Below are 20600 nucleotides of genomic sequence, written 5' to 3' on the forward strand. Positions count from 1 at the left end.
TAAACAGATCAAAATTGTTTATGATCGATGACACTTTGCGAACGAGGAACAATGGCCTAAAACTCAAATGTAGACAAGTAAATTCAGACTGCACCAATTTTTTTTTCACCAACGTTGTAGTGCGAGAATGAAATAAGATCCCACCTTCAGTGGTCCAGTGTAACACGATTGACTCCTTTAAAAACAAGCTCGACCGTCACTTCCTTGAACTTAATATAAACTAGAGTAGAAATGCAACGTTTTGGAGCCATCTGATTAATGTAGAATCACTTAGGTTTAAGGACAGGCCACCTAGTCTGGACCATGGGGTTTGTGTAGTCTGATTTTCTATGTAAATTCTATGTAAATCTCTCTCTCTCTCTCTCTCTCTCTCTCTCTCTCTCTCTCTCTCTCTCTCATAATTATTTTCGTTTTTTTTCCTGAAGGAGGTGAATTATACTCTCAAATCTGAATTACTTTTTCCATTTTTCCTTTTAACATTTACAAAGTGTACGTGTGTGTGTGTGTGTGTGTGTGTGTGTGTGTGTACGTGTGTGTGTGTACGTGTGTGTGTGTGTGTGTGTGTGTGTGTGTGTGTGTGTGTGTGTGTGTGTGTGTGTGTGTGTGTGTGATAACCGAACATCAGATAACTGTGACATCCGCTGGTGCATGGTCTCCCGGGACGGCCCTGCCACGTAGTCGCCTTTCTGCAGGACACCGAAGTCGACGTGCGCCCATCCACACTCCTTCTGCCGCGCCCCAAAGGCAAAGACTGAGTCGTGCAGAGCCGCAAGGTAAACATCTGTTCCTGTTGTTGTTCTTGTTTGTGTACAGGCCACGCCCCTATTACCGTTGTTGTTCTTGTTTGTGTACAGGCCACGCCCCTATTACCGTTGTTGTTCTTTTCTGTGCACAGGCCACGCCCCCATTACTGTTGTTGTTCTTTTTTGTGCACAGGCCACGCCCCCATTACTGTTATTGTTCTTTTTTATGCACAGGCCACGCCCCTATTACCGTTGTTGTTCTTTTTTGTGCACAGGCCACGCCCCCATTACCGTTGTTGTTCTTTTTTGTGCACAGGCCAAGCCCCCATTACCGTTGTTGTTCTTTTTTGTGTACAGGCCACGCCCCCATTACCGTTGTTGTTCTTTTTTGTGCACAGGTCACGCCCCCATTACCGTTGTTGTTCTTTTTTGTGTACAGGCCAAGCCCCCATTACCGTTGTTGTTCTTTTTTGTACACAGGCCACGCCCCCATTACCGTTGTTGTTCTTTTTGTGCACAGGTCACGCCCCCATTACCGTTGTTGTTCTTTTTGTGCACAGGCCACGCCCCCATTACCGTTGTTGTTCTTTTTGTGCACAGGCCAAGTCCCCATTACCGTTGTTGTTCTTTTTGTGCACAGGCCAAGGCCCCATTACCGTTGTTGTTCTTTTTGTGCACAGGCCAAGCCCCTATTATCGTTGTTGTTCTTTCTGTGCACAGGCCAAGCCCCCATTACCGTTGTTGTTCTTTTTGTGCACAGGCCAAGCCCCCATTACCGTTGTTCATATTTGTGCACAGACCACGCCCCCATTACCGTTGTTCATATTTGTGCACAGACCACGCCCCCATTACCGTTGTTGTTCATATTTGTGCACAGACCACGCCCCCATTACCGTTGTTGTTCATATTTGTGCACAGGCCAAGCCCCCATTACCGTTGTTGTTCATATTTGTGCACAGGCCAAGCCCCCATTACCGTTGTTGTTCTTTTTGTGCACAGGCCAAGCCCCCATTACCGTTGTTGTTCTTTTTGTGCTCAGGCCACGCCCCCATTACCGTTGTTCATATTTGTGCACAGACCACGCCCTCATTACCGTTGTTCATATTTGTGCACAGACCACGCCCCCATTACCGTTGTTGTTCATATTTGTGCACAGACCACGCCCCCATTACCGTTGTTCATATGTGTGCACAATCCATGCCCCCATTACCGTTGCTGTTGTTTCTTTGTGCACATGCCATGCCCCCATTACCGTTCTTTTTTTTGTGCACAAGCCACGCCCCCATTACCGTTCATATTTGTGCACAGGCCACGCCCCCAATACCGTTTTTTGTGCACACCCCACGCCCCCATTACCGTTGTTGGTCTTGTTTGTGCACAGGCCGTTGTTGGTCTTGTTTGTGCACAGGCCACGCCCCCATTTCCGTTGTTGTTCTTGTTTGTGTACAGGCCACGCCCCCATTTCCGTTGTTGTTCTTGTTTGTGTACAGGCCACGCCCCCATTTCCGTTGTTGTTCTTGTTTGTGTACAGGCCACGCCCCCATTACCGTTGTTGTTCTTGTTTGTGTACAGGCCACGCCCCCATTACCGTTGTTGTTCTTGTTTGTGTACAGGCCACGCCCCCATTACCGTTGTTGTTCTTGTTTGTGTACAGGACACGCCCCCATTACCGTTGTTGTTGTAAAAGAGTGGTTGTATACAGCTCTCACCCCCATTAGTTATATTTCTTACAAAATAGTAGGCTGTTCAATGTCGAAAAAAATGACGAAGAAGCCCTCGCATACAGAGGACAGTGAGAGTAGACAAAATAGAAGGATCAGTTTTGGATAGAGAGGAGTCTTTATGCTTCCCGTCTTGATAGTGTTCAAATCATAGAGGAGGAAATACTGACGAAGGAAGGATGCTCTGTCGTTTACAAGGGAAGAGGCTAAAAGAATGAAGATAATGGTTAACTCATGCATAATTACTTTGAACAGAATGGGGATTGGGTGAACTAGGGTGGAAAGTCGCTTGCAGTGGGGTTGCACAAGGAAGATAAAGTTGGGGGCATGCGCTATAGCTGCCCGTGGCCGTGGTGCTCATCTCCGTCGCAATGGCACAGGGCCAGCGTGATATCTGAATTGCCACAGTGTACCTTCCTCGGGTACCCACCCATGGACCGACCAGCCCGAAAGGGAGGATGAACAGCTGGGTGACTTGCAGGCCGACTGCCCGGACTGGGATTCGAACCCGGATTCGTAGCTAATCGCGCTAAACACGACATCACGGAGGCGCAATTAGTAAGTTCTGAATAATAAATGGCATGGAACTATGGATAGAAGATTTAATGAGAGGCAGCAACTGTGGTGGAACTTAAGAAGCAGAAGACGGTCATTTAAGAGGAAGGGAGCTGACAACACGAAAAGCCTTTGACTCTCCTCTCTGAAAAAAGATATGTGTGGAGCACCCTCACACATGGGATGCTTACTCCATTAAAGGAGAGGACAAGGTACGGTTAGCATCTGTGAGGGTAAAAATAACAGCTGGAGACCATACAGAACGCTTACCCTCAAGGAAGCTGATTTTTCAAGAAATGCTAAATTATATAACCAGTTAAGATTTAAAGTTAAGGAGAGACCAATAATGTTTAATGTAGAAGGGGACAGCTGTGTTGTGTGTTATCGAGGAATAAAGAGAGTTCTTTGAAAGATTACGGTGGGTTGTTTGGTGAACATATCGAGTATCTTAAGTACTGTAAGACTTTGTTCCTGACTCTGTCAAAGGCTTTCGTAGATGTTTAAGGCAAAAGTAAACATAAACAGTTCTGAACCTTGCTATCACGTCTTGTGCACGGCATACAGCACGCGTTCCTGGTTCTTGCTAACATAACAGTTTGAAGCCTTGCTATCACGTCTTGTGCATGGCATACGGCACGCGTTCCTGGTTCTTGCTAACATAACAGTTTGAAGTCTTGCTATCACGTCTTGTGCACGGCATGCAACAAGCGTTTCTGGTTGATGCTAACAAAATAGTTTGAAACCTTGCTATCACGTCTTGTGCACGGCATGCACATTTGGCAGGATGTTAGACTAGACCCTTATACAGATTTTCAGATATGGGGCCATCTCGAACTCTGCCCAGGCGCTGGATCCAAGCTAACTGAGATACCGATGTAAACATTCGTTAATGGCCTCCAAGAAGCTAAACTATGACGTCACAGCGTGGTTAACTTAACGAGAGCCCCAGATCACTCGTAAATGTAGCGAAGTTCATCCTGATAAACTTATTTATGATTTTTTAGCATTAAATATAGGTTTCAGAATACACAGTGCAAATTCAATTATAAAATGACGATCTGTACACACTGCACACGACTAAAATATCAACACAAACGCTGCCTCGCTGCTGCTTACCTCCACTCCGGTACAGAAAGTGTCACAAGAAAATCTGGCATCTCTAGGCACCATTGTCAGATTGTCGTATTTACCGGTTTCTGACCCTTAGCTATTGCCCAGAAGCACTAATATAATTAATCATTATGACTATAACAATATATGAATCCAGTTATCGGGGCCCAGGAGAGAGTTTTTGTGTCGGAAATCGGCAACCATAAGAGGCTGAGGACGACTTGCTGCCAAGCTATAGGCTGCTGCTTCTCCCGTTATACCCCGTAGTCATGTTTCCCGATGATGACTGCCTCTCTCTTCTCCACTTCCTCAACCATTGTCAGCAGCTCAGACTCACTGGACCTCGGCCGCCGCATTTTCCTCAGTGGTTCAACCATTTTCTGGGTAAAAGTACTTTCCTGCCGTGTGTAATGTGAGGGTTATCGTACTCAGAGCATAGTATTTACCGGTTTCTAACTATTGCCAAGAAATATTAGGAGCTAACTCTTTTAACGATAACTATAAATGAGTTTCGTTATTGCAGCCCAGAAGACCGTTTTGGGGTAGGAAGGCGGAAATATAAGCGGGTGAGTACGACAATCTGGCAACTTTGGCCGCCATAGCTGAGTGGAGCAGCCGTATGATTGGCTGAATTTTTTCAAAGAATTGCTGTGATTGGCTGTCGAGTCTGATGACATCATCGTTGCGCTTACCCAACCAGTTGGCTTTCTGCAGTAGCAAGGCCCGAGCGATATCGTTAAGTCTCCTCTTTGGATCTGAATTTAGCGATGTCGTCCGGGCAAACGCTCGGTAACAATACCGATGTCGGTAAGCAAGCTTCTCTTTGGATCCGGCACCAGACAGTCGGCGGCAGCCATTTTCCAATATGGCCGCCAGTAAAACATATATATGATTTAAGTCAGGGTCATTTCTTCAGCATAACATGTTTAAAGTGGATAAAACTCTTTCAGATTTATGAAATATTCAATATGAAAGTAAGTTATGTACTAACAGAGTTATTCACGCCAATGTGTCATTGTTGAAAACAAAATTACACAAAAAATTCAAACTTCTGCTCGTTCAGAAGTGCATTCAGCACAAGCAAGTGTTACTGGTACACTAGTGTAGGAGTCTGGTAGGTCTGATACTTTCTTGGAAGCTGACTCTTCAAGTGGGTATAAATCATGGCGAACTATTCCTGGATTGTTCTCTGTCATGCTGGAACAAGGAGTTACATGAAAGGAATATGTGGCTGTAGTAGAGCTGGGATTGTGGTCAAAGTTTTCAATGGCTCCTTTGGTGTTTGACCCTAGTCGAAGTTTGTGAGGGCAGACTGTCTTTTTCTGCTTGTACCGTTTACAGGCACGGTTTCCTTGTTCTGTGGGTATTTCCATTACACGATCATATGAGACATTCAAAGTTCAAACAGTTTGTCCACAAGTTTTCGCTTGCGTGTTTTCTCATTGATTGCTACACCAACACAGATAGGCAGTGGTGTTTTTCTTGCCTTGTTGTGACGGAATCCACTGCTTCCACTTCGACGACGAATAGAGCTGTTGAACTGAAGCAACTGTGCCACACTGAGGCTTGCTTGACTGAGGACAGTACCAGAAGGACTTTATGCTTGGACCCTCGTTGATTATGGCCACTGAGGCCAGCAGTGTCTGTGGCACAGACTGTTCCTGTCATTTTTTGCCAAATGAACCCCTGAATGAAGCGTTCTTCTCTAGCATGTCCCGACGGACAATCTATGCTGCCCTTGCAAGAGTTATTGCTTCAACATATTGTTTCTCACATACCTTGGAGAGAGCGCTGCCTATGTCTTCGTCGAAGGCTACCAGGACATCTCGTCCCTCTTTATAGGCTCTAAGATCTGGAAAGTTGGCAAGGATTCTTTTTTTTTAGATGTGTCGAGTTCACACGGCTGCTCTGTGAGACGATTAGCTTTTTCCAGTCTCGTGGAATAAAGTCGATAAAGATCTGCTAACTTAAACACTGGTGAGACAGCTTCATCTTTCTTGGCTTCCTCAATGTATATAATCAGCTCAGCTAGGACAAGTCCATGAGTGATGTTAGCAGTTTCATCTTCTCCCTGCTGGACTTCAGCATGTTCAGCAGTGGAAGCTTTCTTGTACAGTGCAGCCAAACAACGAGAATGGTACAATGCATCTTGTGCAACCATGTCTCCTGCGCTAAGCTTAGCAATAAGTCTCTCATCTTGAAGATCTAATGCGCACTTAAGAACACGTGCATCTAGGCGAAAGGTTGATGCTCTGTGAAGTGCACCTGATGCTGATAATGGCAGGTCACAGAAAAAGAATATAATTTTCTTTCCTTTTTGTTGCCCCTCTTTAATACTCATTCAGGTGAACTTAGTTGAAGTTGTTTTACGGTCTGGACATTCTTTTTTCAGCTCGTCGCAACTTGGTTGTACTGAACTTGATACAGCAAGACTTGTGCCATTTTGCCTGTCGCTCTTAGAGGGTAGCCTTAACACCATTGCCCTCATCAAGTCGTCGAATATCTAGTGCCACTGGAATACTATCTAGTTCATGAAAACGGGCTAGGTTCTCTGAGAAAGTAATGTACCCGGCCCCTTGATCAGTACGTCTTGATTCTGCTGGACATTGCAAATTGTCGTCCTTGACTGTTTGGCAAATGATGCATTTGTTCCAGTCTGTTAGCTAAGCGCCTTGAAATAGCCCAGGGATGTGGGACGTTGCAATCTGGTGCTTTTTACTGGCCATCTTCCCAGCACCTTTAGTCAAACCAGTTTTAACCATCACCAAGTTACTGCACTAAGCAACATCTACTGATACCTGGAAATAAAAAAAGGGTAATTTTAATTACAACTTGGAATTGGAAACTTAAGATAAGTATTAGTTATTGGTACATACTGTTAGGACTGTACAAAGCGGAACGTGATCAAAAATACTTTCCGTGTTGCGAATATATTGATGATACAGCACAAGAATGTTCATGTCTCTAACACAGAAAATATGTTAGCTAGAGATAAAATCCTGAACATAGAAAATAAATATTGAGAGATTATGAAACAAAGGTTATCAAGATAGCCAGTTAAATAATATATATTGTAGATAAATCAATTAACTATTTGATAGGACTTAGAGTGAGAATAACGCTCCTTACCATCAAACAGCAAATAGGCTTGAGGGTCTGTTTAACTCGCAGCCTTAATTCCCGTTACTATAAAGCCTCAAAGACAGTTCAGGAGATCATTAAAAATCTAAAATAATTTCTCAGTGAAGATTACGTAATATCAAAGTATAAATACGTGTGTGTGTGTGTGTGTGTGTGTGTGTGTGTGTGTGTGTGTGTGTGTTGATCTCGGGGCGTCGCTGACTAGCTGACCCCTTCGTTTTTCGCTGATGAACATATGTCTCCTGTCCCCACCCAGCCCCTCTCTCTCTCTCTCTCTCTCTCTCTCTCTCTCTCTCTCTCTCCTATTTTTTTAGGTATTAAAAATTATACGTTTCCACAGCCACTGACGTGACAGCTCAACTGCAGTGCCTGCGGACATAAGGGCTTTGATAGAATACCGCTGCTCTAGCCAAGGCCCGCGGTCGACGGCGCCATCATGTGAACGTTTATAGCCTATTATTACGTATTAAAAAAATTATAAAGAACAAGATCTTTTGTTTTTAGTTAAAAGGCATAACAATCTCCCCTAATAAGTGCAGCATATTTTTAAATGTATCATAGTTTGATAAACAACTTAGAGTTGCTCTTGACTAAATTTGAACGAAACTAAAAGCTCGTGTCAAAATGTAGCGACAGAGCCTAAAGAAAAAATATTTATTAAGCGTTAGCGACGGGCACTTTTGATAAATATCTATCTTAAAATTATGTAGAGTGCACCTGTGACCACCGATCACTACAACAGTACGATTTCAATAGGATATAATAATTTTCATGTCGCGTGGAGGGGTTGCCAGATGTCGCTTTCTGAACGAAACTTACTGGACAGTGTGTCACTACTCTCTATAGCCGACTGTACTTCCTTTTCGTCTTTTCTCACACTCATCTGCTTAGCTACTCTGGACATCTTCTGGCTTCCTTCTGCTGTGATAAAGTCCTCACTCCTCGTCTCCCAAGCTTGATTCTTTGCTACTGCAACTTGCCTCTTAGTTTCCTTCGTCTTTTCTCTATACATTACTCTATCGAACTCACCTCTTGATCGCTGCCACTGTTTAAATGCAATTCCTCGCTTCCGTGGAGCAGTGGTTAGAGTGTCTCGCTAAGACTCCGTGAACCTGGGTTCGAATCCCGGCCCAGGCGGTCGCGTGCAGTTCACCCAGTTGTTCATCCTCCCTTTCAGGCCGGTCGATAACTGGGTACCTGGGGAAACCTCGGGAAGGTGACCTGTGACAATCCCAGATTTCACGTTGGCCCCTGTCCCAGGGTAATGTTTTTTTTCCTACCACAAACTCAGAGGACCAACGGTTCGGAGATGAGCATCGCAGCCACGCGCAGCTATAGCGTATGCACCCACCTTCACCTTCATATTTTCCTATAATTTTATGACTAAACACTCAAGCTTAACAAGAGATAAAACTGATATGTCAGCTCTTGAAAACAACAACACACTATAGGCACTATCGTCGTAGACAAGAGCAAGCAGATCGTGTATCAAAGCCTCCTTGGGCGAGACCCCGTCGCTTCGTGCAACCCAATACTGAGCTGATAACCAAGGGACGAAATAGTTGCTTCAACGCAAGGTCTATTTATTAGATGTTGCTTCAATGGTCAACCAACATGGTGAACAAAGACGTCGGGAGTGTTCGGGCAAGGGGGAGGAGTGGAAGCGGAAGGGAGGGGGAGAGGTAGGGATGGTTGGAATGGAAGGGAGAGGAAAGGTGGAAGAAACTACCAATGACAAAGAGAGGAAGGGAGGAGGGAATAGGAGAATAGGGTGAGGAGGACAAAGGAGTGGGGAGGGAAGGGGGGGGGGGGGGGGCAGGCAGGGAGTAATGTAGAGGAGATCCCAGCTTTTTCTCACCACCTCCTCTCCAGAAAAGGTCAGCCGTTGACTGTAGGAAGGAAAATAAAGTGTCATTTTTTTGTCTTTCAGAGTGTGCTGACGAGCCGGGCAGCGATGGCTGGCAGGGGTCTGGTGCCGCTCCTGTGTCTGTGTGAGTCTCGTCCTTGGACAGCAGCGTCTCTTGGCCCGCGGTGCCGTCAGGGCGCGTGGCCAGGGTTACGTAGCCAGGGTTAGGCCTTCACGGAGGCATCGGTGGCATCAAGGGGGCACGGGTGTTTCAGTGGGCGGGGTCATTAGGAACAGAGAGCACGAGACTTTGCCAAGTCCATCAAGCAGTGAAGGGTCACTTACAAGGCTTAGCCATGCCTTTCAACTTATTCAGCAGTAAAGGGTCAGGTACAAGTCAGGCAAACATCCATCTTAAAACAAGTAATATTTAGGGGGCCTTCACGCCAAATCCTCCCCCATAAATACTGGCCTGGGGCTGTATGCTCAAAACTCTCTCTTAGAATGTCTTGAAGGGTGCTCCTGCCACAATCAGTTCAAGGGAGTTGCGTGTGGGCGATGCACGAAGCGTCAGCTTCTTCCCTTCGGCCTTCCGTTGGCCAAGTGTCTGAGAGGCATTAAATTTTTAGTCATGCTACGCGGTGATGCTCCAGGCAAGGATTCACTGACGTTTAACCAATCACATGCAAGTAGTGGATAAGCTGATGTTTGTAAACAGGACAAAACATTCATGGTTGAAACTGGAAATGAAAACAAATTAGTGATATTTTGTTATTGGCGGCAACTGAAAACTATTCCCTCAAGCTACCACACGTCGCCAAAGCAGATAGTTCTTTCCTTAATTTATCATTTAATCCTTTTCTTCCTCCTTGTTCCTTCCTTCCCTCCTTCCACTTAATTCATCCCTACTTCACTCCCTACTCCCTACATTCCCTTCCTTCCTTCTTTTTCTCCTTGCGCTCCTCTCTTCCCTTTCTTCCTTCCTTCCCTACTTTCACTCCCTTGAGTCCTTCCCTCCTTCCCTTCATTCATTCCTCCCTTCACTAGCTCCATTTCAGTTCCTTCCTCCTTCCTTCTTTCTTGCTTTTATCCTTCCTTCCTTCGGTCACCTCCCTGCTGAAAGCGTTTCGCTGGCATCAAGGTCTGTGGATGCCATCCCTCTCCAAAAGAGGCTGCTGTTATCTCGGAGATTTTTTTATGGTATGTTTCATATCTCAGAAGGCTTATGCCACCTTAAAATTGTTTAGGAAAGTGGTTAGCAAAAGAAAGAATGCGTAATACATCTTATAGGCCTGCCCTTGACTAATTAAAGTAGCAAAAGGATGGGGTCGACTACCCTGTCAATCCCAAGTCTTCCACGATTGTTGTGTATCGTCCGCGTTTGATCATAGCCCCTCCGCGGTTGAAGGGAGACGGGCCGGCGGCATACTGGGCCGTCTGTACCTCAGTGATGGCCGCTGAGCTCAGGGAAAGGAACGCTGCTATAAGCTACCCGACCGCAGAGGAAGAAAGGTAGCTTAATGTATCAATAAATGAACCACGTAGAGCAGTGGTTCTTAACCTGGGGGCGCGCCCCTCTAAGGGGGCGTCAGTAATTTCCAGGGGGGGCACGAACCCTTGGAAAAAAACTACGAATTTCTCCAATTAACTTTTTTCTATAGTCTATTGTCTATTGTCTATAGTCTATTGAAGAAGTAGCAATATTTCTATATTCGCAGCAGAAGGCAGATCTCAATTACAAGGTCCTGTCTGAAGACTTTCAGCTATCTCCAGTTTACTTGGTGGACATTTCCGAAGCGTTAAATGTTCTCAACCCTAAACTACAAAGGAAAAACATCAGCATCATCATGCACCACCACACCATTCCAACCTTCATGGCCAAACTCGACCCCTGGAAGTGTCGAATTCGCAGGGCAATACAGCCAGTTTTAGTAACTTGGATTCTGCTCTCAAACACGGTAACCTTGATTCTGAGTTTAAGAAACAAATAATCACTCATCTGACTAACTTAAAAACATAATTCATCAGATACTTCCCAGATATAGATGAAAAATGTGAAACCTGGAAATTAATCAGGAACCCATTTCAATGTGAAGTAGCTCATGTTTCGGATGAAGTGCAAGAGAGGTTTCTTGAGTTAAAGTTAAACTCTACAGCTAAGAAAGACTTTAAAGATCTGGATCTTGAGACGTTCTGGGTCAAGTACTTCCTGTTTACTCTCTGATCTCACCTCAGGCTCTTCGGAATCTAACTATGTTCGGATCCACGTATCTTTGTAAAGCTTCATTTTCCACACTCGTTGCTGTCAACACCAAATACAGAAACAGGCTGTACGTTGAAGGGGACTTAGCTGTGCACTCTCTGGCATTCAACCACGCATTCAAGATCTAGTAGTTAAGAAGCAGTGTCAAGTATCTCACTAATGACTAGGTAATTCATACTCAATAAAAAGACTAAAAACGCATTTTTTTATTTATTTTTCTTTATAATCTGGGAGGAAATGTTAATCATAGATGCAAGGGGGGCGTAGAGGGAAACACCTCGTGCTTGCTACGCTGAGGCCTGAGATGCCAGTGCTTAGACTAGAGCTTTCCCACGGTCGATGTCTCGCTATTACCAGTTTATATGTTTTGTCTTATTATGTTTGACGGTTTGAATAATGTTTCACACTGTTCCCGTCATGACTGTCCTATATTAGTAATCTTTCGTTTTCGCTCAAACACCGGAGAATTCTTCCCCTTCCTATCCGCCTCCCCTTCCCTTTCACTCCCTCATATCCTCCCTACCTTTCCTCCCTGGCTACTGCAGCTGTTATTTAAGGTCGCACCACTCTTCCTTCCTTCCTTCCTTCCTTCCTTCCCACCCCCCACTTCCTCCTCTCTCACATGACGCTGATCTCTCCTCTTCCCACTTCCCTGTCCCCTCCCTCCTCCCTCGGAAAGTTGCAGTATTGACCACAAAAAAAAAAAGACATGTCCCAAACAGATATCTTTCCCTCCCCCTCCCTGCCCTTCTCTGCCCCACCCCCTCCTCCCCATTCCTTTCCCTCCCGCTCCTCCCCTTACCGTCCTCTACTCCCCTGTCCCCCCCTTCCTCCTCCCTTACCTCCCTCTCTCCCTCCCCCAGTCCTCCTTTATTTTTTGTATCAAGTTATTAGTTAATTTCCAGGGAACATGTGCCATACATCGCTCCTCTTATATAAGGGAGGAGTGCTGAGGTCTGAGGAAACTGAAAATATTTTTTCTATTATATAAAAAAATATGATAAATACTAAATAAACTGATTCCAAACGTGCATTTGTAGCTGTTTGATTTATTATTGCTTTTATTTTGGGAAAATCTATTGTAAAATATGGCAATTGTACTATTTTAAGCATGTTTCCTTTGTTTGGATAGCCAGGATAGGCACTGAAGTATTTTTTTAAAATGCTGACTACCGCTACCGCAGCGTCGCACACCGCGTACCGCACTGGGAAAGAAAAAAATGGGACCGTAACCGCACTACTCCGGAAAAAGTACCGCACTACCGCAACCGCACTACTGATTTTTCAGTACCGCGCCCACCTCTGGTATAAAGGTTAAGAACCACTGACGTAGATCATAGGAAAAGTGTTCAGGCTGGAGGACGGAAAGGGGACGAGGGGAACATGTTAGGACAAGACTAACATTTTCTCTCTCTCTCTCTCTCTCTCTCTCTCTCTCTCTCTCTCTCTCTCTCTCTCTCTCTCTCTCTCTCTCTTTTGCAGTGTTCCTCGTCATCGCGCTCGAGGCGTCTTCATCATCTTCAAGGTAAATTTTGTTTTATTGGATCCAACACTTTTCTAATTCACACACACTCACACACACACACACACACACACACACACACACACACACAATCACATACACAAAAAATAAATAACATTTGCATGCATTTTTTCCCTTATCTACTACTCGGTGAGTTAATATAATTTAGGTTAATTTGCCAGTGCTCTCTCTCTCTCTCTCTCTCTCTCTCTCTCTCTCTCTCTCTCTCTGATGATTTATTACCATTTTTAATGTTATCGGTATTACATATATTATTATTATTATTATTATTATTATTATTATTATTATTATTATTATTATTATTATTATTATTATTATTACTTTGATCATTATCATTATATTCTTTTATATTGTTGTTGTTACCAATATTCTCTCTCTCTCTCTCTCTCTCTCTCTCTCTCTCTCTCTCTCTCTCTCTCTCTCTCTCACGAACACCCATCACACACACACACACACACACACACACATTCTCTCTCTCTCTCTCTCTCTCTCTCTCTCTCTCTCTCTCTCTCTCTCTCTCTCACACACACACACACACACACAAACACACACACGCTCGACTGGAGTAGGTAGGGAGACACCTACCGAACAGGCGCAAGCCACTCCCGGTGAGGTATATATGGGAAGTGAGGAGGTCGCTGAAGCCCTTCAAAGACCCTTCCCATGTCCTCACTAACCGTTTCCCTTTTGTCTCATCAACACCAGAGAGTAGTTCAGCATGCTCTCCAAAGACATATCCTCTCTCTATGCACACCACACTACATTCGCACAACATGCACACATTTTCCCAAAATTCAAAATGGGGTACCAAAACAATGCCTCGGAGTCCCTGCCTGGGGGGGGGACTGCAAATTCCCCCAGGGAGAGCTCCCCTTCTGGCTGCCGACTGAAGAGGTGTCTCGATAACTCCTCGAACCTATTTCTTATCAATTTCTGCAACATTTGCGGTTTTCATTCTAATTTTCATTCTATGGAACACCACCTCTCCTCCTCTAAACCTCACCTTTTCTTCCTCATCGAAACACAGGTTTCTAAGGCTACTGACAGCAATCTCTATTCTGTTCCCTCCTACTATCTCTATCCTAAATTTCAATCTAAAGCTGGATGTTGCGCCTACGTGCGCAACGACATCACTTGCTCTCGTGCCCACGACCTTGACTCTTCAGAATTTTCCACCATCTAGCTAAGACTTCATTGTCATTCTATTACTAAATACATCTGTGCTGTTTATCTCTTACCTAACTCTACTATGTAAAATTCTTTGACTACTTGAACTCTAAAGTGGAGCACATCTTGACCCACTCTCCTTTCGCTGAAATCTCCATCTTGGGAGAGTTCAATGTTCACCACCAGCTTTGGCTTTCATCCTCTTTCACTGACCAGCCTGGTGAACAAGCCTACAACTTTACTCTCCTCAATGACCTAGAGCAGTTGGTTCAGCACCCTACACGTATTCCCGACCGTCTTGGACACCGGCCCAACACACTAGACCTTTTCCTTACCTCTAACCCTTCTGCTTACTCTGTCAAATTGTTTTCTCCGTTGGGCTCCTCCGGTCACAACCTTATTTATGTATCCTGTACACCCTCTGGACCCACCGAAGAGGCGATGCTTCTGGCATTTTGCTTCAGCACGATGGGACGACCTGAGGATGTACTTTTCCGATTTCCCGTGGAATGATTACTGCTTCCAGGATAGAGACCCCTCTGTGTGTGCCCAGCGCATCACAGAGGTGATTGTCTCTGGAATGGAGGCACACATTTCACGTACTTTCTCTACTCCTCATGCTAAAAAGCCTTGGTTTAATCGCGCTTGTTATCGTGCTGTCGAAGATAGAGAGGCAGCTCACAAAAGGTACCAGAACCTTCGAACTCCCGCTAACCATGATCTTTACATTTCTGCCCGGAATCGTGCCAAATCTATTCTCCGACTTACCAAAAACTCCCTTCATTGATAGAAAATGCCAAAACCTTGCTTTTCTAATTCTTCCCGTGACTTCTGGCATCTAGCCAAAAACATCTCCTCCAACTTCACTTTTTCATCTTCCCCTCCTCTCCTTAGTCCTGACGGCAGCACCGCCGTCTCATCTGTCTCTAAGGCTGAACTATTCTCTCAAACTTTCTCTAAAAACTCCACTCTGGGCGATTCTGCGCATATTCCTCTTACTCATCCCCCCTCTGACTTCTTTATGCCTGTTATTAAGATTCTTAAGAATGATGTTTTCTATGCCCTCTCTGGCCTCAATCCTCAGAAGGCTTATGGACCTGATGGAGTGTCTCCTATTGTCCTTAAAAACTGTGCTTCCGTGCTGACACCCTGCCTGGTCAAACTCTTTCGCCTCTGCCTGTCAACATCTACCTTTCCTTCCTGCTGGAAGTATGCCTTCATACAGCGTGTGCCTAAGAAGGGTGACCGTTCCAATCCCTCAATCTACCGTCCTATAGCTTTGCTTTCTTGTCTATCTAAAGGTTTTGAATCAATCCTTAACCGGAAGATTCAAAAGCACCTTTCCACTTCTGATCTTCTATCTGATCGCCAGTATGGGTTCCGCAGGGGGCGTTCTACTGGTGATCTCCTTGACTTCCTAACTGACTCTTGGTCATCCTCTCCTAGCCGTTTCGGTGAGACCTTTACTATTGCGCTGGACATATCAAAAGCCTTTTGATAGGGTCTGGCACATATCTTTGCTTTCCAAACTACCCTCCTACGGTTTCTATCCTTCTCTCTGTACCTTTATCCCAAGTTTCCTCTTTGACCGTTCTATTTCTGCTGTGGTAGACGGTCACTGTTCTTCCCCTAAATCTATTATTAGTGGTGTTCCGCAATGTTCTGTCCTCTCTATCACTCTTTCTGTTGTTCATTGATGATCTTCTTTCCAAAACGAACTGTCCGATCCGTTCCTACGCCGATGACTCTACTCTGCATTACTCAAATTATTTTAATAGAAGACCCACCCAACAGGAACTAAATGATTCCAGGCTGGAGGTGGCAGAACGCTTAGCCTTAGACCTTACTATTATTTCCGATTGGGGCAAGAAGAACCTGGTGTCCTTCAATCCCTCAAAAACACAGTTTCTCCACCTATCCACTCGACACAGTCTTCTAAACAACTATCTTCTACTCTTTGACAACACTCAGCTATCACCTTCTTCAACACTAAACATCCCCGGTCTATCCTTAACTCAAAATCTCAACTGGAAACTTCATATCTCTTTTCTTACTAAATCAGCTTCCTCGAGGCTGGGCGTTCTGTACCGTCTCCGCCATTTCTTCTCCCCCGCACAGTTGCTATCCATTTACAGGGGCCTTGTCCGCCCTCGTATGGAGTATGCATCTCATGTGTGGGGGGGCCTCCACTCACACAGCTCTCTTGGATAGAGTGGAGTCTAAGGCTCTTCATCTCATCAGCACTTCTCTTCTTACTGATAGTCTTCTACCTCTTAAATTTCACCGCCACGTTGCCTCTCTTTCTATCTTCTATTGATATGTTCATGCTGACTGCTCTTCTCAACTTGCTAACTGCATGCCTGCCCCCCCCCCCACCCCCCCCCCACCCCCCTCCCGCGACATCGCCACACACGACTTTCTACTCAAGCTCACCTCTTTGCTGTTCAAATCCTTACCCAAGAGTTAACCAGCATCTTCACTTTTTCATCCCTCACGCTGGTAAACTCTGGAGCAATCTTCCTTCATCTGTATTTCCTCCTGCCTACGACTTGAACTCTTTTAAGAGGAGTGTATCAGGACACCTCTCCTCCCGAAATTGACCTATCTTTCGGCCACTCCTCTAACTCTTTTTAGGAGCAGTGAGTAGCGGGCTTTTTTTTCACGTTTGTTTCCTTTCTTATGGCCTTGAGCTGACTCCTCTGCTGTAAAAAACAACAAAAAACAACAACACGACAAACCAATAGTTTAGTCGGTTAAAGCTCTGTACTGCCAGACTTCAGGCTGTGTGTGTGTGTGTGTGTGTGTGTGTGTGTGTGTTTAATAATTATAATAATAATATTTATAATAATATACTGTTTATGCATTAAGGTTTGGCAGCGGTAAGGCTGAAAACATACAATTTACAGATACATTTGAAAGCAAATTCATTAAAGAAAAATAAAAGTACATAAAGGCGAGTCTGACATATCTATGGAAGGGTTGGTGAACGGTGCTTGAGGTGGAGGGGGGGGTGCCGTGTGGAGGTGCCGGGAGAGAGAGAGAGAGAGAGAGAGAGAGAGAGAGAGAGAGAGAGAGAGAGAGAGAGAGAGAGAGAATGTGTGTGTGTGTGTGTGTGTGTGTGTGTGTGTGTGTGTGTGAGAGAGAGAGAGAGAGAGTGAGTGTGTGTGTGTGTGTGTGTGAGAGAGAGAGAGAGAGAGAGAGAGAGAGAGAGAGAGAGAGAGATTGGACCCTTAACTGACAGCGATGATAAATTAGTAACTGAAAGCCAGTGCGTTGCGATCTAATTTAACAACTTTATTTTTCCTCGGTATTCAATGCTGCCAGTTTTACCACCACCGCACAGTCATCTTGCATCATCTCATGAAGAAGATTTTCTTTAGAGGTACGACCTTGTTGCAACAGCATCGTTATTTCCTCTCGAAGTTGCAGCACACGATTCAGAACTTTGCCACGCGAGAGCAAACGTACCTCCGTGTGAAACAGGAGAACAGAGAAGTCAGAGGCAATTTCTTCACAAAGCACTTTAAAAATCCTTGAAGTTGTTGCGCTCCCTCGGATATGGTTGACAATCTTCACAACGTCTGTGAGCACTTCTTGAACTCCTGGTGGGAGAGTCTTAATCGCCAAAGCATAAAGATGAATCATGCAATGAGTGAAGGAGACATGCGGAGCGACATTCTTCACGAAGGCCTTGAAGCCGGATTTGTAACCAATCATGGAAGGAGCCCCATCTGTACACAGACTGACAAGTGTTTCCCAACTCAGCCCATGTTTAAGGAGAAAGGCTTCTAGGATTTTGAAAATATCCTCTCCACAAGTTGTTGTGGGCACTGGCTCAGAGAACAAGTACTCATCCTTCATAACTTCCTTTTCAAGGTAGCGAACATAAACAATAAGTTGGGAACATGAGGCAACATCTGTCGACTCATCCAGCTGCAAGGAATAAACAAGATTACTCTTCACAGCACTCACCACTTGCAGGAGAATATCCTCACTCATGTCCAAGATCCCACTTTTGATTGTATCATTCGAAAGGGAAATTGCCCTCAACTTGTGTGCCTGCTGTTCTCCAAAAATCACCTTCGTTGGTTCCAGAATGCAAGGCTTAATCAGATTTTCACCAATGGTATGAGGCTTCTTGGTCTGCGCGATTTTTAGAGCAATTCTGTATGAAGCCTCCAGCGCTGCTTTATTCTGATGAGCGAAGCGACCAGTGGGATCGATGCGACTGGCCTCCAGAGCAGCTTCATTTCGCTTGAAGTAGTCCAAGTTTTTGTCCACCAGTTGACTATGGCAAGACTCAAAATGAACCTTCAGTTTGCTTGGCTTCATACTTTCATGACTCAAATCCTTGGTGCAAACAACGCATTGTGGCTTGATCACAGAGTTCTGAACGAGACTTGTGAAACCCAGCTGGAGAAAGGCTTCATTGTATGTACGCTTCTTGGTAGACATACTGCGAACAAGAAACAGCAGTGTATCTGCAAAGAAAAAAAAATCATTTCTGAAACTCGTGGATACGAGGAGAATATAAGAAACCAGCTAGCAAAACAGGAAGATGGGAAGGAAATAGAAGTGGGAGAGGTTGTGGATGGATCCTTAATTTGTCACTAGAAAATATTATTAGCTGAACATCCCTAAATACAAAACAATATCGTATTATACAATATCAATGTTGTAACGTATTTCACTTTACCACTTCATTGGTTTATTAGCAGCGTAGTACAGACCATCAAGCTTTTTCCACTTAGAAACACTTATAAATTGAGCCAGATGATAGCCAATATAACACAGTATCAATTAAAAACGCATCGTTGATAAATAAAATTGTTCACGATGTATATTATTATCTCTTAAGAAAACAAAGTCACTACAAAATAATTTCCTAGTTTTCCTACATGCAAAATAATAGTCAAGTATTTCTAAATGCAAAATAACACCCTAGCGTTCTGAAATGTATAATAATAGCCTAGTATTCCTAAATGCAAAACAATAGCCCACTGTTCCTTAATGCAAAATAATAGCCTAGTATTCTCAAGTGCAAAATAATAACTTGGTCTTCCTAACTTCAAAATTATAAGCTAGTGTATGCAGTAAAATTGTAAAGTATTTCACTTGACTACTTCGTTGGCTAATTTATTTTATTTTTTATTCTTTTTTTTAAAGCAGAGGAGACAGCATAAGGGTAATACAAATAAGAAAAAGGAAACTAATGAAAAAAAAAAAAAAAAAACGGTATTCGCTGCTCCAACAGAAACTCAGAGGAGTGGCCGAAAGAGAGGTCAATTTCGGTAGGAGAGATGTAGCCTACTGATACCCTCCTCGTGAAAGAGTTCGAGTTGTGGGCAGCGTAGCAGCTTATTACAGATTGTAAAGGTCTTTACACTTATAAACACACTTACAGTTCATTAAAGAAGTTGTAGATACGGCATGGCATGCAGAAAAGCTTACACCATACGAATAAAATCCAATATCCCTCGAAACAACTTACTTCTTCCCCTCGTTGTATGAAACTGGAACGCAAAGCGCCTTGGGAATCACAGCAGGAGGGAACCACATTACCGCCCCCCCCCCCCCCTTGATATGATCTGGCCGACTGACTGATTGTGGTTGATGTTTTCAGCAGCTGACAACTTCACATACATGAAATAAATTATTTTCTCTCAAACCGTCCGGACCCCTCGAGAAACCCCAAACGACACCCCAGGGGGTCACGACCCCCAGGTTAAGAATCGCTGTTCTAGAGAAAGTCTTCGACAAGGTACCTCACAAGCGGCTGTTTTGGAAGTTAAGTCATATAGGATAGGAGGCCTATAAGGGGAACTCCTGGAGTGGGCGAGAAACTTCCTAAAAGACCGACAGCTGACGACTGTAATAAAAGCCAGCATGTCAGCGTGGAGGGCGGTAACAAGTGGAGTTCCACAGGGCTGAGTACTGGCACCATGAATGTTTCTGATTTACATCAACGGGGTGGTGGAAGGGACAAACAGTCATGGCAGCCTGTTTGCAGATGATGCAAAAAATTATGAAAGAAATGAAAACAGAGGAGGACTGCAAAAGGCTGCAGGATGATCTCGACAGAATTTATGAATGGAGCTAGGAGTGGGAAATTAAATTTAATGCAAAGAAATGCAAGGTATTAGAAGTGGGCACCAGTACTAAAAGGCCGACATGGGACTATTCGATGGGAAGGGAAAATATTCAAAAGACAAAAGGGGAAAAACACCTGGGAGTGTTGATCCAGGGCAATCTGTCACCAGAAAAACACATTAACAAGATTGTTGGAGAAACATAAGTTGTTGACGAATATAAGAATGGCATTTCACTTTATGGATGAAAAGATGATGACGAAACTGATAGTAGCTATGATTCGTCCAAGACCGGAATATGCAGCAGTAAGATGGTCCCCACACACAAAGAAGCACATACACAAGATCGAAAGAATCCAGAAAGCAGCCACCAAGATGGTCCCTAGCTTGGCGGGCTTAACGTACCAAGAATGATTGGAAAA

At 44.4% G+C, this 20600-nt stretch overlaps 1 protein-coding gene across 7 annotated transcripts in view; it reads left to right on the forward strand.

The window, feature by feature from the left end:
• Nucleotides 1-636: 636 nt before the first annotated feature.
• LOC126984002 (protein sidekick-1-like) overlaps nt 637-20600 on the forward strand; it is a gene marked incomplete at its 3' end in the record, with an annotated part of 95324 nt that continues 75360 nt past the window's right edge. For 2 of the 7 annotated variants that reach the window (XM_050837300.1, XM_050837335.1), the window contains 4 exon segments: nt 637-773; nt 9201-9261; nt 10164-10316; nt 12862-12904. In XM_050837300.1, the coding sequence (XP_050693257.1) occupies nt 9225-9261; nt 10164-10316; nt 12862-12904 (233 nt within the window). 7 annotated transcript variants of the gene reach the window in all.

Source organism: Eriocheir sinensis, chromosome 5, assembly GCF_024679095.1.
Source record: "Eriocheir sinensis breed Jianghai 21 chromosome 5, ASM2467909v1, whole genome shotgun sequence".
NCBI lineage: Eukaryota > Metazoa > Arthropoda > Malacostraca > Decapoda > Varunidae > Eriocheir > Eriocheir sinensis.